This window comes from Muscardinus avellanarius (genome assembly GCF_963383645.1).
Source record: "Muscardinus avellanarius genome assembly, chromosome: 11".
Classification (NCBI taxonomy): Eukaryota; Metazoa; Chordata; class Mammalia; order Rodentia; family Gliridae; genus Muscardinus; species Muscardinus avellanarius.
The window spans coordinates 63,507,318-63,528,065 of record NC_137797.1 but is presented as its reverse complement, the minus strand read 5'-3'; the positions used below and the strand labels follow the sequence as shown (position 1 = coordinate 63,528,065).

General features: G+C 41.3%; 1 protein-coding gene across 10 annotated transcripts in view; it reads right to left on the bottom strand.

Moving 5' to 3' along the window:
- The window catches only part of R3HDM2 (R3H domain containing 2), a gene marked incomplete at both ends in the record, with an annotated part of 72,892 nt that overhangs the window by 32,548 nt on the left and 19,596 nt on the right, over positions 1-20,748 (bottom strand). For 3 of the 10 annotated variants that reach the window (XM_080706261.1, XM_080706265.1, XM_080706269.1), the window contains 5 exons: positions 382-584; positions 5,381-5,613; positions 14,836-14,889; positions 15,020-15,051; positions 18,110-18,205. In XM_080706261.1, coding sequence (XP_080562387.1) covers positions 382-584; positions 5,381-5,613; positions 14,836-14,889; positions 15,020-15,051; positions 18,110-18,205 — 618 coding nt within the window. The remainder of the gene's footprint in view (positions 1-381; positions 585-5,380; positions 5,614-14,835; positions 14,890-15,019; positions 15,052-18,109; positions 18,206-20,748) is intronic. The other 7 variants (XM_080706264.1, XM_080706267.1, XM_080706270.1 and 4 more) reach the window with 3 other exon arrangements.

Below are 20,748 nucleotides of genomic sequence, written 5' to 3'. Positions count from 1 at the left end.
TTATAATCTTTTTGAGTTCCATATGTAAGTATGGTGATCAAAATGACTTTGCTAATTATACAAGGATGTAGAGGTAGAAGGGGCACAGTAGAAACATGGTGTGAGGTGAAAGATCCCACTGACAATTCTCAGGAAGAAAAGAAAGAAGTATAAAGAAAAAAAAGAAAAAGAAAAATCCCAGGTTGACTCCACTAAGAGTATTTGTCCAAAGCTTTCCCTTACTATTCTGTTCCAATAACTAACAAATAAGAAATAAGGGAGTGGGTGGCATATTGCCAAAACTGATCCTTTCTGCCACCCACAGCACAAGAGATATGACTCTACTTCCAGAGCTTGCTTGAATCAGAGCAGAGGGGGCTCTGACACTGAAAGGTGACTCACCTGTGAGATCATGTGATTCAGGGTTGGCTGTTGCTGAGGTGTGGGTGGGAGAGCAGGAAGTTGATGTTGCTGCTGCTGCTGCTGCTGCTGCTGCTGCTGCTGCTGCTGCTGCTGTTGCTGCTGGGCAGTACAAGGGAGAAGGCCCCGGACAGACTGGGGTGAGGTGACCTGGTTGCACACTTCTGGGGCACCTAGTGCCATACCTAAGGCAAAGAGCAGACCCACCCAGAGTTGTAAGCATATGCCATAAATATACTATGCCTGAAGGGCCTGCCTCCAGCTCTACTTTTCCTTGTTCTTTCTCTTCACTCTCATCTGCCTATTTTTCCAGTCTTCCCCCTGCATCATCAGTACTGGGGATCGAACTTAGGGCATTCTACCTCCAAGCTAAATCCCCAGTCCTATTTTTTATTCTTTATTTTGAAATGAGGCCTCATGAAGTTGCAGAAGGCCTAAGTAGCTAAGGCGGTCTGCGAACCTGCAATCCTCCTGTCTCAGCCTCCCAAGTACTGGGATTACAACTGTGCACCACCATGCCAGGCTTCTTCCACTGTCCTTGGAAAATCCATGCATGAACAGAAATGCATCTCAACTGCCTTAACGATGGGAGTCTGTCTTAGCAGGTTTCTACTCCCCAGGGTCAGAAAGCAGCTTGACCATCAATGTTTGCTTTTAGAATTGAGCAAAATACAAAGCTTTTGAGACATTTCCCCTTTAAGTGTTTAAAATCTCATTACACAGCTGAAAACATGAATCCTTACTTCCTGGGAAGGTACATATTCCTTGTGCCTTAAGGGACTTGTTTTTTCTTTGCTTTCTTTTCAACTTGTAGTATGTCTTATAAAAGTTGCTGAGAAGACAAACTTGCCTCTACAAGCACACATGGGTACACACATACACACAACCTTTACCCAACAATGTTTTCCAGTTTCAGGCCAAGGCATGCACACAATACTTTTTTTTGTGTGTGTGGTACTGGGGATGGATTCTACCTCTGAGCTACACCTCCAGCCCTATTTTTATTCTTTATTTTGAAAAAGGGTCTCACTAAGTAGCTGAGGCTGTCCACGAACCACAATCCTCCTGTCTCAGCCTCCCAAATGCTGGGATTACAAGCATGTGTCACCACGCCTGGCTACTTTTTTATTTTTATTTATTTATTTATTTATTTATTTATTTATTTATTTATTTATTTGCGGGTCTGGGGATAGAACCCAGGGGCGTTTGACCTCCGAGCTCCACCCCCTGCCCTATTTTTTATTCTTTATTTTGAAACCGGGTCTCACTGAGTTGCAGAGGGCCTCACTAAGTAGCTGAGGCTGTCCACGAACCGTGATCCTCCAGGTCTCAGCCTCCCAAATGCTGGGATTACAAGCGTGCGCCACCACGCCCGGCTACTTTTTTATTTTAATTTAGAGGTAAAGGCTTATTTTGGCTCACCACACAATGTGTGTGTGTGTGTGTGTGTGTGTGTGTGTGTGTGTGTGTGTGTGTGTGTTGCTAGGGATTGAACACAGGGTCATTCTACCTCTGAGCTACACCCCCAGCCCTAAAGTTGCTAACAGTCTCACTAAGTTGCTGAGGTTGGCTTTGAACTTATGATATTCTTGTCTCGGCCTCCCAAGTATGAGGATTACAGGTGTATGTCATCATGCCTGGCCCACACAATGTACTTTTACTGAATATCTACTATGTGCCATGTATCATGTAATGCCCTAATGACATAATGGTGAAGAGAACAAAGTCCTTGCCCATAAAGTCACAGGATATTTTTGTGTGTGGTGCTGGGGATTGAACACAGAGACATTCTACCTCTAAGGCTATATACCCTCAGCCCTATTTCATTCTTTATTTTGAAACAGGATCTCACTGAGTTGAGGAGGGCCTCACAAGTTGCTGAGGTTGGCCGTGAATCTGTGATCTTCCTGTCTCAGCCTCCCAACTACTGGGATTACAAGTGTACACTACCACCTTTGGCTCTTATGTTTTATTTTATTATTATTTTTTGTGGGGGGGGTCTGGGGGTGGAACCCAGGGGCATTCGACCTCTAAGCTACACCCCCTGTTTTTTATTCTTTATTTTGAAACAGGGTCTCACTAAGTTGCAGAGGGCCTCACTAAGTAGCTGAGGCTGTCCGCCAACCACGATCCTCAGGTCTCAGCCTCCCAAAGGCTGGGATTACAAGCATGCGCCACCACGCCTGGCTTTTTATTCTTTATTTTTGAAACAGGGTCTTACTGAGTTGCAAAGGGCCTAACTAGTTGAGGCTGTCCACGAACTGCGATCCTCCTCTCTCAGCCTCCCAAATACTGGGATTACAGGCATCTGTCACCATGCCTAGCTAAAAATGAACATTTTAAATGGAGGACTCATGTGATTATATCTGTTTTAGATTAGTAAATTATATCCAAAAAGGGTTGAGAATGGAACAGGAAGATCAGTTTAGGGGCCAGTGTCAAGAAAATAAAGGCCTTGTTAAACATAGGTAGTAAGATTAGAAAGGGGTTAACAGAGAAGGATAGTGGAAACCTAATAGGCAAAATCTTTATCCCTACCAATGCCTATAGAGTGTGAGACCTATAAAACTTCTGGAATGAGATTCAAGCAATTCTTCAGAGGGAGGAGGAGGTGAAATAGTTATGCTGTATATCCTAAATAACCCTCTTAGAAGTATAGCAGGAATAGAGAGACTGCAAGGGAGTGAAAGAGATTTCTTTTGGGGGGAGGTGCTAGGGATAGAACCCAGGGGCATTCTACCTCCAAGTTACACCTCCCAGCCCTATTTTTTCTTCCTTCCTTCCTTCCTTCCTTCCTTCCTTCCTTCCTTCCTTCCTTCCTTCCTTCTTCTCTCTCTTTCTTTCTTCATTTCATTTCATTTTATTTCAATTTCATTTTTGTGGTGCTGGGGGTGGAACCCAGGGGCTTTTCTACCTCCTAGCTATACTCACAGACCTATTTTATACTTTATTTGGAAACAGGGTCTCACTAAGTTGCTGAGAGCCTCACTAAGTAGCTGAGGATGGATTTGAACCCGTGCGATTCTCCTGTCTCAGCCTCCCAAGTGCTGGGATTTTACGCCCAGCTTTTTATTTTTGAAACAGGGTCTCACTGAATTAAAAAGAGCCTCACTAAATAGCTGAAGTTGTCTGCAAACCACGATCCTCCTGTCTCAGCCTGTCATTTGAGTGTATGCTCTTTCCCAATGACTGAACACCACAGAAGTAGCCACAGCAGCATCCGTCTAAGTTCTGGCCTCTTGGATACTATGAACCGATTACAAACAACTACACTCTAAGGGCTTCTTTCTGCTTTATAATCTCAAGAGATTATAATCTCAAGAGATACAGAATGAAAGCAGCTATGATTTTCATCTTAGTATATAACCTGAGCCTAGCCTTGAGAGGGCTGTCCCATGCCTTAGTTAGAAATCAGGCAAAATAACAGAATCCCAATCAATTAAAAAAAATCAAACTGGCTGTGGTGGTGCAAGCTTGTAATCTCAGTACTTGGGAGGCTGAGATAGGAGGATCACAGGTTCACAGCCAGCCTCAGCTACTTAGTGAGGCTCTTCACAACTTAGTGAGATCTTGTTTCAAAATAAAGAACAGAAAAAATAGGGATGGGGGGTGTGTCTCGAAGGTAAAATGTACATGGGTTCCATCTCCAGGTAATGAAAAAAAAAAAAAATCAGGACAGAAGGTTTGGAAGAACATCAGAGAGAGGGCTAGATCCAAGAAAGGATGAAGGATCCAAGAAATCAAATTTCACCTCCTTTGGTTGATTTTATTTTATTTTTTATTTTATTTTTTGTGGTACTGGTAAACCCAGAGGAACTCTATCTCCAAGCTACACCCCAGCCCGATTTTTTATTTCTTATTTGGAAACTGGGTCTTGCTGGGTTGTTGAGAGCCTTGCTAAGTTACCAAAGCTAGCTTTAAACTTGCGATCCTCCTGTTTCAGCCTCTCAAGGACTGGGATTACAAGTGCACACCACTACAACCACCTTTTGTATTATTTTATTTTTTGGTACTAGGGATTGAACCCAGAGGCATTTTACTTCAGAGCTATAACTTCAGCCCCATTTTCTATTCTTTATTTTGAAACAGAGTCTCACTAAGTTGTGGAAGGCCTCACTAAATAGTTGAGGTTGGCCGTGAGCCTGTGATACTCCAGTCTCTGCATCCCAACTACTGGGATTACAAGTGTGCACTGACCACCACATCTGGCTTTGGTTCTTTTAGATTTCTAGGAAAGTATACTGGGACAAGAGTTTTGTTAAGAGTAAACATCAAGCTGGGCGTGGTGGCACATGCTTGTAATCCCCCCGTTTGGGAGGCGGAGACAGGAGGATCGCACAGGTTCGAAGCCAGCCACGCTGGCTTAAGAGACCCTGTTTCCAAATAAATAAAGATGTAAAAATGGGTCTGGGAATGTAACCTGGAGGTAGAAGGGCTTCCAGGAACCCCAGTACCACCACCAAAAAAAAAAAAAAGTAAACATCAATAATTTTTTTTTGTGTGTGGTACAGGGGATTGAACATGGGGCATTCTGCCTCTGAGCTACACTCCCAGCCCTATTTAATTCAATTAATTATTTTTTTTTTGGTACTGGGGACTGAACCCAGAGACATTTTACCTCCAACCTATATCCCGGCCTGTTTTTATTTCTGATTTGGAAACAGAGTCTCTCTAAGTTACTGAGAGCCTTGCTAAATTGCCAAGTCTGGGTTCAAACCTGTGATCCTCCTGTTTCAGCTTCCCAAGTACTGGGATTACAAGTGTAAACTACCATACAGTATTATATTTTATTCTGAAACAGGGTTTCACTATGTTGCAGAGATCCTAGGGAAGTTGCTAAGGCTGGCTGTGAACCTGTGGTCCTCCTGTCTCAGCCTCCCAAGTACTGGAATTACAAATGTATGCTACCATGCCTGGCATCAATGATGTTTTGCAGAAACAAACAAAAAGGGAAGGACATAAGTGAAAGAAGTTGAAGTACCTGGCCTGGAGATCCTTCCTGCACTGCCACCTTTACTGCTGCCAATGCTGTCACCTCGGGTGAGGATAGAGATTCCACTAAAACTGCTGGCTTTGGTGACAGGGGGTCGCATGCTCCGGACAGAGCCATCTGAGTCTGTGCTACTCCAAGGCCGTGGCTCCAGGGATTTGAGATCGCTGTCTGTGCTGCTCTGGCGGCTGCTTGAGGTGCGGCTCAGCCCTTCACGGTTTCCCCTGTAGAGACCACAGTGGTCAGAGCACCCCCCACCCACCATTTTAGCAGAAGGGCTAGGAGAGAGTTAATTTATATTTTAAATAACAAAAAAGGGGTGGGGATTAGGGGGAGAATGAACATTGACTTCTTGTTAGTTGGCTGGCCAACTAAGACTTGATGGGAACAGACAGCAATATCCAATAAAATAACAAAGAACACAGAAGTAAATCTGCAAGACAGTGCACTGACAGCTAATCCAATACACTGGACCAGAGGTGGATGAGAAACCACATACATGATGCTGAGATTGGCTGTGGCCTCTTCCCCACCCTCTGTAAGGACCCTACACATACAGGAAATAGTGGTAAGGAATGGGGTAGCAGGTCCTTCTGGGAGTTCTTAAAACAAAAGTACTCCTAGAAGTTACTATTGCTAGAAGGCAGGATAGCCAATGACATAGATAAATCCTGTAATAAATCTTCCATTTAACATGAATCTAAGTCAGCCAAGGTGCTGCTTATGGCCACCTTTCCATGGTTTGAAAGAATACAGTGGACAATCTGATAGTGTAAAGCTGATTCAACCTGTTATGTGGGAATTCCATTTTTATATCTGGGAACACTTGGTTCCAGAGTCTCTAAGGGCTGAAGTCCTCTCAGCAAGATCAAGCAAATAGGCCCTTGAGACCCAGGGTTGCAAAGGGGAGGTGGTTGACTTTTCTTAGTTGCTCCCAGATTCACAATCCTATTCCCTGAGCAAGGCACAACACTACTGAAAAAAGGGATTCTTCTGTTCTTATTTTTCTCTAAAACATATGAGTTATTCTATAATTACTGCCCGTGGTTATAAGTAGTTGTATGCCCCAACACAGGCCACAAAATTTTGTCCTATTGAGTTCTTACTTCGTGTGTAAGGTGGGGGGGGGGAGCTGGAAACTGAACCCAGGGGCATTCTACTTTTGAGCTACACACCCAGCCCTATTTTATTTTTTATTTTGAAATAGAGGTTCACTAAGCTGTGGAGGGCCTTGCTAAGTTGTTGTGGCTGGCTGCGAACCTGCAATCCTGTCTCAGTCTTCTGAGTACTGGGATAAGCATGTGCCACCACACATGGCTCTTAACTGCTTCTTATTTAATAAGAAACCAAAAACCAAGAATTTTCCTTTCATCCCCCTACCCAAAAATTTACTTATCTATAAGTAAGGAATCTATATGGCAACAATTACAAAGATTTTGATATGTATACTGGGAAATACTTAGGCAAAAATGATACTTGGGCTCCCTCTTTTTCACGACCAACCCATCAAAATCAAATAAAAAATTCCATTCTGATTGTTAGCTCCAAAGGCTCTAGAGCTATTCTTTCCAATTTTTCTTTTTTTCCTTTCAGAAATGGGGATGGAACCCAGGGGCATTCAGACCTATTTTTTTATTCTTTATTTTGAAACTTACTAAGTTGCAGAGGGCCTCACTAAGTAGCTGAGGCAGCTGGCTGTTAACCTATGATCCTCCTATCTCAGCCTCCCAAGTACTGAGATTACAAGTGTGTGTTACTATGGCTCTCAGAGACCTATTCTAATAAAGGTATTGTTTTTTTCTTTCTCTCTCTTTTTTTTTTTTGTGGTAAGGATGGAACCAATGGACAATCTACCTTCAAGCTATACTCCAAGCTCCAATTTATTTTTCATTTGGAAACAAGGTCTCACAAAGTTGCTGAAAGCCTTGCTAAGTTGCCAAGGATGGCTTGGAACCTTCAATCTACCTGTCTCAGCCTAAGGTATTTTTCTTAAGGCAGTAAGTATTAAAGAAGACATCACTTTTTATTAGAATGCCTATTCCTAAGGTACTATAGGAAAAAGGGCAAAATGTATGCTAAGGTCACTATTTTTATTAGCTGAGCTAACCGTGAGTAACTAAAAAGCAAGCTGGTATAGCTAGTTAGGAACATGATAATTCTTCTCTGCCACCCCAGGTAGAGGTATGTATGTATGTATGTATGTATGTATGTATGTATGTATGTATATATGTGTGAGTGCGTGCGTGCGCACCCCCCCCAGTGCTTCTTTCTGCAGAGTTAAAAGAGGAGATTGTAAAATATTTTTGTTTTCCCCAGACCTTAACCCCTTTTTTTCTTGGGATGCCAAAAGCAGAAGGAAAGCAAGAAAGAAGTATAAATCTGGGATTTTCTAGAAACAAAACCAGGCCTAAAGTGAAAACCAATAGCTCTGTCTCAATGGACAAAGGCCAGTATACTAAGAGGACTAAAAAAATGCATGTTTGTGGAGTAACGGAACACAGCAGTGACAATGGATGAGGCTGCTCATTAAACATTAAAGCTTGAGTTTTTCAAGACAAACTAATGGCCTTTTCTACCTAAATCAAACACTTTACTACCTATTAGAAAAATCCCGCCATTTATTTTCTCTTGCTACCAACGGTAGACTATGAACAAAGGAACAAAGCAACACTGTGTGTATATGTGGTACTGGGGATTGAACCCAGAGGCATTCTACCTCCAAGATATACTTGCAGCCCTATTTTATTTCTTTTTTGGAAATAGGGTCTGGCTAGGTTGATGAGAGTTTTGCTGTTTGCCAGGGCTATCCTCGAACCTGTAATTCTCCTGTCTCAGAATACCTGTACTGGGATTAAGGCATGTGCCACCAAACCAGCTACAGCAGCACTTTTGTACTCATTCAGATCCCCCAAGACAAAGATGTCAAATGTTCAAAATAAGAATTGTTTGATAATCTTCTGACTAATCTGGGTTAATATCCACTCTCTTAAGAGTCAGAAAATCTGAATTTTAGCAGAAAAGGGATCAGTTTCTCTCTCTACAAATAAACCTAATCTCTAGTTATGTCTCCCCCCCCCTTTTTTTAGTACCTAGGATGGAATCCAGGGCCATTCTTTCTCTGAGCTATACCCCCAGCCCTATTCTTTATTTTAAAACAGGGTCTCACTAAGTTGGAGAGAGCCTCATTAAGTAGCTGAGGCTGGCTGTTAACAGTGATCCTCCTGTCTCAGTCTCCCAGGTACTGTAATTACAAGCGTGCCACCACTACGTTTGGCTCTCTAGTTACGTCTCTCATGTCACTAAAAGTATGGCCATTAGATACTGCCACTGAGACTCAATTCTGAGCACTGGACTGATTGACGTAAAGGATAAAGAATACTCACACCTAATAATCCTATAATATCAGAGCTGATTTACTATTGTGCAACAGAAAGAGAAAGAGAGAGAGAGAGAGAGAGAGAGAGAGAGAGAGAGAGAGAGAAAGAGAGAGAAAGAGAGAGGAAGAAAGAGAAAGGAAGAGAGGAAGAGAGAAAGAAGAAGGGAGGAAGAGAGGGAAGAAGAGACAGAAAAAGTAAGAGGAGAAAGGAAGAGAGAGAGAGAGAAAAGAGAGGAAGAGAGAGGAGAGAAAGAAGAGAGAAGAGAGAGGAGAGAGGGACAGGGAGACACTGGGGATTGAACCCAGAACCTTGTACCTGCTAGGCAAGTACTCCCCCAGCCCTAGAGCTCACTTAGTTTATACAAACTGATTTTTTGTTTGTTTTTAGTGGTACTAGGGATTGAATCCAGGGGCATTCTATCTCTGAACTAAATCCCTAGCCCTATTACTTCTTATTTACTTATTCATTTATTTAGAGATACTAGGGATTGAACTCAGGGAAATTCCACCTCTGAGTCAAATTCCCAGCCCTATTTTAATTTTTATTTTGAAAGAGGGTCACTGGGTGTGGTGGCCCACACTTGTAATAGGAGTACAAGGGAAGTTGAGACAGGAGGCTTGAAGGTTTGTAGCCAGCCTCAGTTACTTAGTGAGGTCCTCTGCAACTTAATGAGACTATGTTTCAAAAATAAAGCATAAACTGGGTGTGGTTGGCATGGTTGTAATCTCAGTACTTGAGAGGAGGACTGCAGGTTGAGGCCAGCCTCAGCTGCTTAGTGAGGCCCTCTACAACTTAGTGAGATCCCAGTACTTGGGAGGCTAAGACAGAAAAATTGCGGGTTTGAGGAAGGCCTCAGAAATTTGGCAAGACTATTATTTCTGTTTCAAAATAAAATGTAGCCAGGTGTGTTGGGAGCCCCATACTCCCAGTTCTTGGGTGATGAGACAAGAGGATTGTAGGTATGAAGCCAGCCTCAACAATTTAGCTCGCCCTTCCTTCCTTCCTTCCTTCCTTCCTTCCTTCCTTCCTTCCTTCCTTCCTTCCTTTCTTTCTTTCCCCCTTTGGTACTAGGGATGGAACCAGGAGCATTTTACCTCTGACTGCAGAGGACCTCACTAAGTAACTGAGGCTGGCTACAAATCTTCAAGCCTCCTGTCTCAACTTCCCTTGTACTGGTATTACAAAATAAAAGAATAGCTGGATGTGGTGGCACACACTTGTAATCCTAGCATTTGGGAGACTGAGCCAGGAGGATCATGGTTCATGGACAGCCTCAGCTACTTAGTGAGGCCCTTTGAAACTCAGTGAGACTCTGTTTCAAAATAAAAATACAAAATAGGTCTGGGAGTGTAGTGCAGAGATAGAATGCCCCTGGGTTCAATCCCCAATACTGAAAATAAAATAAAATAAAATAATAAAATTTAAAAAAATAAAAATTTGGGCTGGGGGATGTAAGTCAGAGGTAAAATGCTCCTGGGTTCCATCTCTAGTACCAAAGGGGGAAAGAAAGAAAGAAAGAAAGAAAGAAAGAAAGAAAGAAAGAAAGAAAGAAAGAAAGAAAGAAAGAAAGGGCGAGCTAAGAGCCGGGCGTGGTGGTGCACGCATGTAATCCCCGCGCTTGGGAGGCTGAGACAGGAGGATCATGCAGGTTTGAAGCCAGCCTCAGCTGGCTTAAGAGACCCTGTCTCTAAATGAAATATAAAAAATAGGTCTGGGAGTGTAGCCCGGAGGTAGAGGGCCCCTGGATTCCATCCCCAGTACCACCAAAAAAAAAAAAAAAAAAAAGAAAAGAAAGAGCTAAATTGTTGAGGCTGGCTTCATACCTGCAATCCTCTTGTCTCATAACCCAAGAACTGGGAGTACAGGGCTGCCAACACACCTGGCTACATTTTATTTTGAAACAGAAATAAGAGTCTTGCCAAATTTCTGAGGCCGTCCTCAAGCCTGCAATTATTCTGTCTTAGCCTCCCAAGCACTGGGATTACATGCATGTGCCATCACACCCAGCTATACAAATAGATTTTTTTGTGTGTGGATGGTACTGGGGATTGGACCCAGGGGCATTTTACCTCTGAGACACCCCCAGCCAGATTTTATTTCTTATTTGGAAACAGGTCTCACTAGGCTAATGAGAATCTTACTACTTGTTAAGGTTGTCCTTGAACCTGCAATCCTCCTGCTTTAGCCTCCCAAGTACTGGGATTACAGGAGTGTGCCATCATGTCTGGCTCTACAAATAGATTTAATGTTGGTGAAAAGTCCAGTTTGGCTGGGTGTGGTGGCGCATGCTTGTAATCCCCGCGCTTGGGAGGCGGAGACAGGAGGATCGCGCAGGTTCGAAGCCGGCCGCGCTGGCTTAAGAGACCCTGTTTCCAAAAATAAAAAATAGGTCTGGGAGAGTAGCCCGGAGGTAGAAGGGCTTCCAGGAACCCCAGCACCACCACCAACAAAAAAAAAAAAAAAAAAAAGAAAAGTCCAGTTTGCTGGTTCTGGGGAATTGGCATGGAGGCCTGTGAAAGAGATGGCATTAAATAGTAGTAAGTCTCACTGTGGTTCATCAGTGGAGTAGGATCTCCCAAAGAATTGAGAAATTGCCAGTGTGAATGGGGGAATTTAATATTAAGCAGATAAAGAATACCAGCTTCTACTCATTAATGTTCTAAACTAGTATTCAATTGGGGGAAAAGGTTACCCCTCAAAAGTTCATGATGCAGCTAGGCATGGTGGTACATGCTTGTAATCCCAGTACTTGGGAGGCTGAAAGAGGAATATCACAGGTTCATGACCAGCCTCAGCAAGGCTGAGGTCATCTGCAACTTCATGAGACTCTGTTTCAAAATAAAGCTTGGAAGGAGAATGCCTCTGGGTTCCATCCCCAGTGCCACACACACACACACACACACACACACACACAAAAGATAAGTTTGAAAAGCAGCATATTAAAAGTAGATCTAGAGAGGTGAGGGGTATAACTGCTCACCAGATTCTTCAAGCTATTATCTGCACGGTATGATGTAGCTTGATGCTCCACAGAAGAAGGGCACCATTGTTGGCAGTGAATCTGAATTAGGGATCCAAATAAAACACTACTTAGGAAGAAGTGATGTTTACAGAAAGCTAGTGTGGTGGAAAGAAAAGAACGCTAGTCAAAGAATTAGCCTCAGTTTTGTCACTAATAGTCATGTAAACTCAGGCTAGCTACTTAATCTGCTTTTGTTCTCTCTCTCTCTCTCTCTCTCTCTCTCTCTCTCTCTCTCTGCGGGTCTGGGGATGGAACCCAGGGGCTTCTGACCTCTGAGCTACACCGTGCCCTGACTTATTTTTTATTTTGAAACAGGATCTCACTAAGTTGCAGAGGGCCTAAGTAGCTGAGGCTGTCAGTAAACCAACATCCTCAGGCCTCAGCCTCCCGAATGCTGGGATTACAAGCATGCACCACCACACCTGGCTTTCTCTCTCTTTTGGTACTGAGGACTGAATCCAAGGCATTCTACCTCTTAGCTATATCCCTTATTTTATTTTTGAAACAGGGTCTCACTAAGTTGCTGTGGTTGGCCTTGTACCTGTGATCCTCCTGTCTCAGCTTCCATGTACTGGGACTACAGGTATGAACCACTGTATCCGGCTTGTTTTTTTCTTTTTGTTTTCTGTGGTTCTGGGATTTGAACACAGGGTGCTCTACCACTGAGCTACACACACAATCCCTTTTATTCTTTTACTTTGAGACAGTCTCATTAAGTTGCTGAGGCTGACTTCAAACTTGCAATCTTTTTGCCTCAGCTTCCCAAGGATCCAGGACTATAGGCATGTACCATTGCACCTGGATCTGCTTTTGTTTTCTTAGATGTAAACCTGCTGACCAAATCAGGATATTGAGATAACTGAATCAGATAAAGTATACTCAGGCAGTTGTAAAACACTATGTACATTAATTCACACACAGGAATTAAGGTTAATACTCTTTTTTATTATAAATATTCTGGGATAATCTATGGCCCTAAACTATAGACTATGGAATAGGATAGATTTTTTTTTGGTGGTGCTGGAGATTGACCCCAGGGGCTTCTACCTCTGATCTATACCCCCAGCCTAATTTTTTTTTTTTTTTTTTTTTTTTTAGCGGTACTGGGGATTGAACTCAGGGGCATTCTACCTCCAAGCTATACCCCCAGTCCTATATTTTGAAACAGGGTCTCACTAAGTAGCTAAGGCTGACCATGAACCTGGATCCTCCTGTCTCAACCTCCTAAGTACTGGAATTACAAGGGTGCACCACCAGACTCAGCTAGGATATTTCCTTCCTTCCTTCCTTCCTTTCGTAGTACTGGGGAATGAACCTAGAGTCATTCCAATTCTGAGCTACACCCCCAGTCCTATTTTTTATTCTTTATGTTGAAACAGGGCCTCACTAAATTGTGGAGGACCTAAGTAGCTGAGGCTGAATACGAACCTGCAATCTTTCTGTCTCAGCCTCCCAAGTCCTAGGATTACAAGCGTGCACCACCATGGTTAGCTTGGAATAGAATTTTTTTTTTTAAACATGAGGACTCTATCTTTGCTACCATCAAAAATACAAAGCCCTTTTTTTCTGGGAACATCAAGGTAAGATAGTCCAAGGGGGAGGGAAGCTCAGAAAGATGGAAATCCTCTCTTCCAAGAGTGTGACATCTTATTGTCCCAATTTGTGCATGGTTTGGCTAGGTTTAAAAAAGACAGTAAGAAAGGAACTAATAAGTACTAGGAATGAGATCTGTAAGTAATCCAAGTTGGTCGAGCAGTCCCTATCAAGTTTAGGATTAAAAAACTTGAGAAACACTTTGAAAAGGGTTAGTCCCAAATCATATAGTTAAATGCTCTGGGTCTCTGTACTCCATAGTTTTTCTGTTGGTAAATAGGGAAGAATATACTTAGAAAGTTGGTACCAGCATAGGCCCATAAGGTAGCGCTTCTCTCACCTCCACCTCATATTATCCTTTAGGGTGGAACTGAGAGACTGAAATAAAAGGAAGACTCTTAATGATGGCTTTGTGGGGAAGTGGAGAATATTAGGCATCAAAGAAATTAATACAACAAGCAGCAGTTTTGCCAGTATTAAGGGTTAGTAATGGAAAAATCATATAAAGGACATGACCTAAATCCTTTTTTTTTTTTTTTTTTTTTGGGTAGGGCTAGAAATGGAACCCAGGAGCATTAGACCTCCAAGCTACACCCCCTGCCCACTTTTTATTCTTTTTATTTTGAAACAGGGTCTCACTAAGTTGCAGAGGGCCTCACTAAGTAGCTGAGGCTGTCTGCAAACAGGGATTCTCCGGTCTCAGCCTCCCAAATGCTGGGATTATAAGTGTGCGGCACCACGCCTGGCTTGACCTAAGTCCTTTCTAAGGTTGAGGAGTCCTTTAGGTCTTTTCTGAAGTAATCTCACACATTACATTGACTCAAAGAAGAAAACTATTACACAGAGGCATTCATTGTGCATTTATGTATATGTATGTATATAGTATTATTCCTTAAAGATATAAAACATTCCTTGTGCTGGGTCAGGGGTAAGCTATCTATATCTTTCCATAGTTGTATATGTATATGTATATGTATATGTCTATGTATATGTATACACACACACACACACACACACACACACACACACATATATAGTCTTATCTATATCTTTCCATATCTTTTCCACAGAAAGGTGGCCAGAAGATACCCATTGTTTTATCTTAATATAAATATATGTTTGAATCTTTCAAAAATGCCCCAATTCAAGCAAATTTTTGGGAGGGAGTAATACCTATCTCAGAAAACACCTATTTATTCTCTTTTACCACCTATTCAGGACTCAAAACAAAATCAGGAACAATGAAATTAAAGTAATTGAATAGGTGCCAATTTTTTTAAATGAGGAAAATTATCTAATGTTACAAAAACCACAAATTTAATTATTCCACAAGCGGCCATGCATGGAGCAAACTCACTCCACTAAAAAGATTACAGCAAAAATAATAAATGAATAAAATAAAATAAAAATAAAACAATAAATAAAAAGAAGAGATATAGATCACACAGAAGTACCTAAAAATCTGCCTTCTCTTGTGAGAGCTAGAAGAAAAGGCTTCTTTGGAGAGTCTGTCGGTTAACATAAACAAACAAACAAACAAACAAAAAACAACAAAAAATAAAAGAATCATTACAGGATTATATTAATCTCACTAGGAAAGCTCAATGAAAAGCAGGGAACATGCTAAGTGGTACTAACCTGATGTCATTTAGATATCCGTTCTGGCCAGTCTAGGTGAAGGGGAAAAAATGGAAAATAACTTATAAGAAAACAGCATGGCATAACCAAAAAGGATGTCCATGATGCTATGAATACCCAAGGTCCTCAAACCAAAGCTCACCCCACCAGCAGGGAAAGAGGGAGCAAGGACAGAATGATTCACACCCACATCCCCAACCTAACTTCTCACCTTTAGATGGAAAGAGCATTTAGCTTTTTTAGGCTTCCCAAAGAGTATTTAAATAAAAAAAGAGGCTGATAAAGGGAAGAGTATAGAAAAGATTAAGAAGAAAGTTATTAACCTAATTGCTATTTCCTTTTTGGCTTAAAGTTTATTTCTCTTAGAAGTAAGTTGAGCATAATAATTGATGTGCTTGATCCTAAGAGGTATGTTCAAAGGAAGGGAAAATGGAGACATGAGAAATAAATAATTTTAAAAAATCAATCTCAATGACTATTCCCTTTCTGTCCTCTACATTGGCCAAAATGAAAGACATGTGACCTGAGACCCAAGGAGAGTGGGATATTAGGGAAGCATGTACTTTTCAGAGCCTAGAAAAAAATGAGAAAATTTAAAGTCTGAAATATTCCCATTGGTGATCATTTTCTGACAAAGCCACTGAGCTGAGTGAAGTAAACATTATCCTGAATTCCCAAGACTCAGAAAAATGTAATAAGAGTGTCCAGCTGCTAAGCAGAATGGGCTCCATACAGAGTAGAGCCTACATTGGGCAGCTTGTCAGGCTCCAGAGAAGGCTACAGCAGCAGCATTTCCATCCGAACACCTTTCCTGCCACTTCCCATTTTGGGGGCTTGCCTCCTGTACAGACCCCACCACCCAAACCTACAACTCCACCCTTAATCACTCCCTTTGACTAGCCAGGCTCCTCATTACATGGAATCTCTGGAGGAATAGTAGGTTCTGGTCATTTTTCCTTGTCTAAACCTTCTAAGATTCCCAAGACCTCTATCACAACAAGAGCTAGGAAGTGCTGAAACAAAAGTGATAAATCCACAAGGATTTAACAAAGACATATATTAGTAGAGGCTTGAGAGACTACGAATCAGGAGAAAAAGGAGAGAAGAGCTAACTTTGCTTTTGTTATGGCTGTAGATAGATATAATCCACTGTTGTTGATAACTAGGACTAATATCCTATTGTAAGTTGCCTGTGCTTTCAGAACATCTGTACTTTCCTAAGGGCATATTGGGACGGTCGGTTTCCATGTATCAGTAAAGCAGAAAAATATATTACAGATAGTAAGCTAGGCTATATTATCACTGAGCCTTCTTAATCTGAAGAGCCCAGAGCAGAACAAATTATGAGAGATGATTTACATTAAGGGTTAAGAACACAGACCCTGAGCCAGACTGCCTGTATTAAAATGCCTATTCTTTTACTAACTAGTAATGTGACTTTAGGTGTCTTTAGGTATTAATCTTTCTGTGTCTCAGCTTCTCATTTATAAAACTGGAGAAAATAATGTATCCTATTTCATATGCCTAAGTGAGGATTACATGAGTTCATCTATATAAAGTGCTAAGAACAATGCCTGAGAGATCATAAGTACTACATTAAGTGTTTGGTATTATTATCCACCAACCTTCTCTGTCCACAGTTTAGGGTCATCAAAGGCCAACAATGGTGTACCAATATGTCTCCTTTCATTCCACCCAACTGGTTTGCATGCAGGTAAAAGTAGAGACCCCTCTTTGGGCTTTGGTGGGATAATTTGGAGGATGGACTTTTCTGATTTTAGAAGTTTACAAAACAGAAGGTAAGAAGATTCATTTTTCCTTGGCCTATAAGCCAGAAGGCTAATACTTTATCATGTATCAGACCCCAGAGAGGATTCTTAGAAGCACTTGACTTACTTTAAGACAATAAAGCCAGTGTATACAGTTCAGTTTTTAGTTATAAACAGTATTGTACTGAATGAGTGATAACAAGAAGATACATATACATGGAATTTTGTCTTGCTGAGAGAGGAGAGAGTGGTGGAATAGAAAGTGAGAATTATCTAAATCTACTGATTTATATTTCCTTTGTTGCTAATGTTACTGAGATGATGCTGCTATCTGGAACCCACATTTTCTGGAGGTTTCTCTTTTCGGTACTGAGGATTGAACCAGGGTCACTTTACCACAGAGCTGAATCCCCACTCTGTTTTATTTTGAAATAGGATCTTGATAAATTGTCCAGGCTGGTCATGAACTTGTAATCCTCCTGCCTCAGCCTCCTGAGCATCTAGAATTACAGGCATGTGCCACTATATCCTATTAAATTTATCTCTTGACTACCCATATCCTTCCTGAGTTTCTGTTATACTTCTCTTCAACTGGTTGGCAAAGATAGTAGATACAGGGGATACCAAGTATATGATATGGCCCAAAATTATTACAAATAAAGCTGTCTAAATTGATTTACATTGTCTTTCAGACTATGGAGTCAGTCCTGTTCTAGAAAGTGAGATAAGAAATATAGGAAGAAGGAGACTTCCCACTCAGGTGGCGACTGGAGGAAACGGGCACCCTCTATACATGTGGGACATGGAGCTTGCCGAGAATGGATGCCAGAACAGAGCTCTAACAATCACCAACATATCCTAAAAATGAGGCTAGTCAAACAAGATGAATGTAGAGCCTGTATGGACATCAAGTCTTTCATTCAGAAGCAAAGATGCCTAAAACAGATAATAAGTGTTTAAGAGGGTAAATGGGAGGAGGGTTTGACACAGGCAAGATTCAGGACCCTTCCATCAGCCCTGGCAAAACCATGTCTATTTTCACTCTAATCATATTTACCAAATTCAGCCACACCAAGTTTCAGTTCTCTTTGTATATCATTGAGCAGAACTTAATTAAAAAAAAAAAAAAAACCTGCAGCTTCCCAGTAAGCCACACTTAATTTCAAAGGTCAAATCTGGGACTGGCTGATGTTGGTGGAAAAAACAAACAAACAAACAACAACAAAAAAACCCAACATTTATGGAGGGCTCATTCCATTCACAGTTCCAAAGATTAAGAGCTAAAAGCTATGGGCTGACAACTCTCAGAAGCTACACTTACCTCTCGGGCAAATATTCTCTCTCGGACCCTTTGATATTCCTCCTCTCTCTCTTCTATTGACTTGCTCCTCCTTCCATCCTGCAATGGAACTCTGATCTAGATCGATGAGCAGAATTAAGCTAGTTAAGTTCTCCTCGTACTGCAAGCTCACTGCACACCAGCAAGGAAGAGAAACCGGGAAAGTTTATAGTTGCCATCAAAAAAATGGAAAAAAAAAGAAATAAATTTTCCAGTCCTGGACAGGTTTCACTGGGTACATCTGACCATGCAGTTTGGGAGATCAGGTTTTCTAGATAGTTGAGGACACTCCATCTCCCCACCCTCCCCAGAGTATCAAGAAAAACAACTATTTATAAGGATTAGGCTTGCTTCCTTGTAGTATTCAGGTACTATCCAGTCAGTAAGGATCAAGAAAAAAGCCCTGAGAAAATAAACAACATTGCTTTAGAGGGAAAGCAAGGGATAGAAGGAAACTAGAGAGGAAGAAGAAATATGTGATTAGCTGAATGTAGAGAAGGAGGTTCACAGAACTGGCAGTACCCTTTTTTAGTCACTAAAGTTGTGGCCTAAAGACCCTAGCCACACATGGCTTAGCAAGAGGGCCTTGGAAATGAAATCCCAAGGGCGAAGCTAAACTCTTATTTTAATTGCAGCAGTGGAAAGACAGCAAGGAGAGAGAAACAGAAACAGAGATAAGAAAACAAAGAAACACAAAGAGGAGAAGAGAAAGAAAAGGAGAAGAGAATACAAAGAAAGACAGAAAAAGAACAGATAAATGAGGTATAGTGAAGGGAGGGGAAAGACAAAAAGGTGAAGAGAAGGAAGTGGAATATAGAGAACCTTATGTTCTCCAACAAATGCAGAGGTGACTATCAGAGATGTCTGGTCAGATCACCACCTCTAGCTAGCCACCACCTAACTCCCCAATCATTATCTTTTTATCCTGTTGTACCACTTGTAAAAACTGTCCTAGGGAGGGTGTAACAGAGAACCTTTTTTTATATTCTTACAAAGGCAAGGATCTCTGAGAGAGAAATCATCAAATGAATGTCACTAGGCTATAGATGATTCTGACTTTAATCCAGAGGCTTTGAAAGCTTCATATAAAGCAACCAAAGAGCCTGCTGCTCTAGGCTGATGCTCCTGATTTTCACCAGTTTCCAAAGGTACCCATAATTGCAGGAGTCACTACTTTGACTAGATTCAGTTTTCACGTCTCACTATCCTTAAGAATCTATATTCTCCTAACTTTTACAAATTCCATTCCAAGAAGAAATAGGACCTCATGGAGCTATATTATCCTTAGTCACTAGCACTGGTAAACCAATGGCAAAGTAGAAACAGCACAGTAGGCTGTGAGGTCAGGCGAAATCTCAGCTCTATTACCTCCTAGTAATATGACTTCAAGACAAGCAACTCAGCATCTCGTAGCATCAGTTTTTTTATGTGTACAGTGGGGCTGATAACCCATCTACACTATATTTGGAGATGATTCAAGGAAATAATGCATATAATGTGTTCAGAACTCAGTCTAGTTCAGGGAGAATACTCAAACATTAATACTATGCTTATTATTAATATGACAGATAGAAAGTACACGGAGTCTAACCTAGTATAGATTAAGCCTGAAGCTGAGAGATGAAAAGTTCACAATAGGAACAGGTTCTACTCCATGCCAATGCACCTCTAGGCCTGAGTAATTCCTGATCCACAGAAAAAGGGTTCTGGGAACATGGAGAGAAGGGCATCAGGATGGAAAGGCTCTTTCTTGTTTAAATTTTTATTTGTAATTTTGTATTTTTCATTGTTTTCAATCAGACCCAGTGTGTTTGTCCATATTAGATAATCATACTTTTTTTTTTTTTAAAAAAAAAAAAAGGATTCCTCTAATATTTAAGTAGCAAGAAAGAAAGGTCCTGGTCTCAAGACCATATAATATTCCAAGAAAACTAATTTTGACTCTAGAGGTAAGATATTACAATTATCATTAGTTAGCAAGATTCATATTGATTCTATCCAAACATACTTTTCAAATCCAATCCCATTTGGAGGCCAAGCAGAAACAGGCTGGATCTAAACCTTCCACCTACCTAGGAAAACCCACAAACAACCACTTACTATCTAAACAGTGGGCCTGTGGTCAAGGCAACAGGTCTATAAATGAAGGTTTGGGACAGGTTGTTCATTTGCTAATCCCCAGGAGTGGATCACAAAGGTAATACTGCCTGGGAACCCCAGCATCAAAAGTCAAATTACCTTTTTAACCTTGGTGGTAGGAGTTGGGAAAAGATTGAGTGTGCAGAAAAGGATCAGAGACACCTTTATAATTGATTAAATCAGACCACAACTTTTCCAATTCAAGGTTAACCCTGAGCTAAGATAAGAGTGGAAATGGGATAAAGTAGCTATTAGTGGTTCCCAAAGAAATTATTGATTAAAGTAAAAAAGAATGAAACCATTAGCTGGACCTTGCTTTTTTCAAAATGACATGGAGTTAGAAGTGAATGGCAGACCCCCAAGGAATTCTAGGCCAAATGAGATCACCCAGCAAACCTCAGCACCATGTTTCTCTGAGGCTAAGAGGGTGGCATCCATCTCAACAAGTATAGTCAAGTCCTCAATATTAAGCCAAAGCCAAC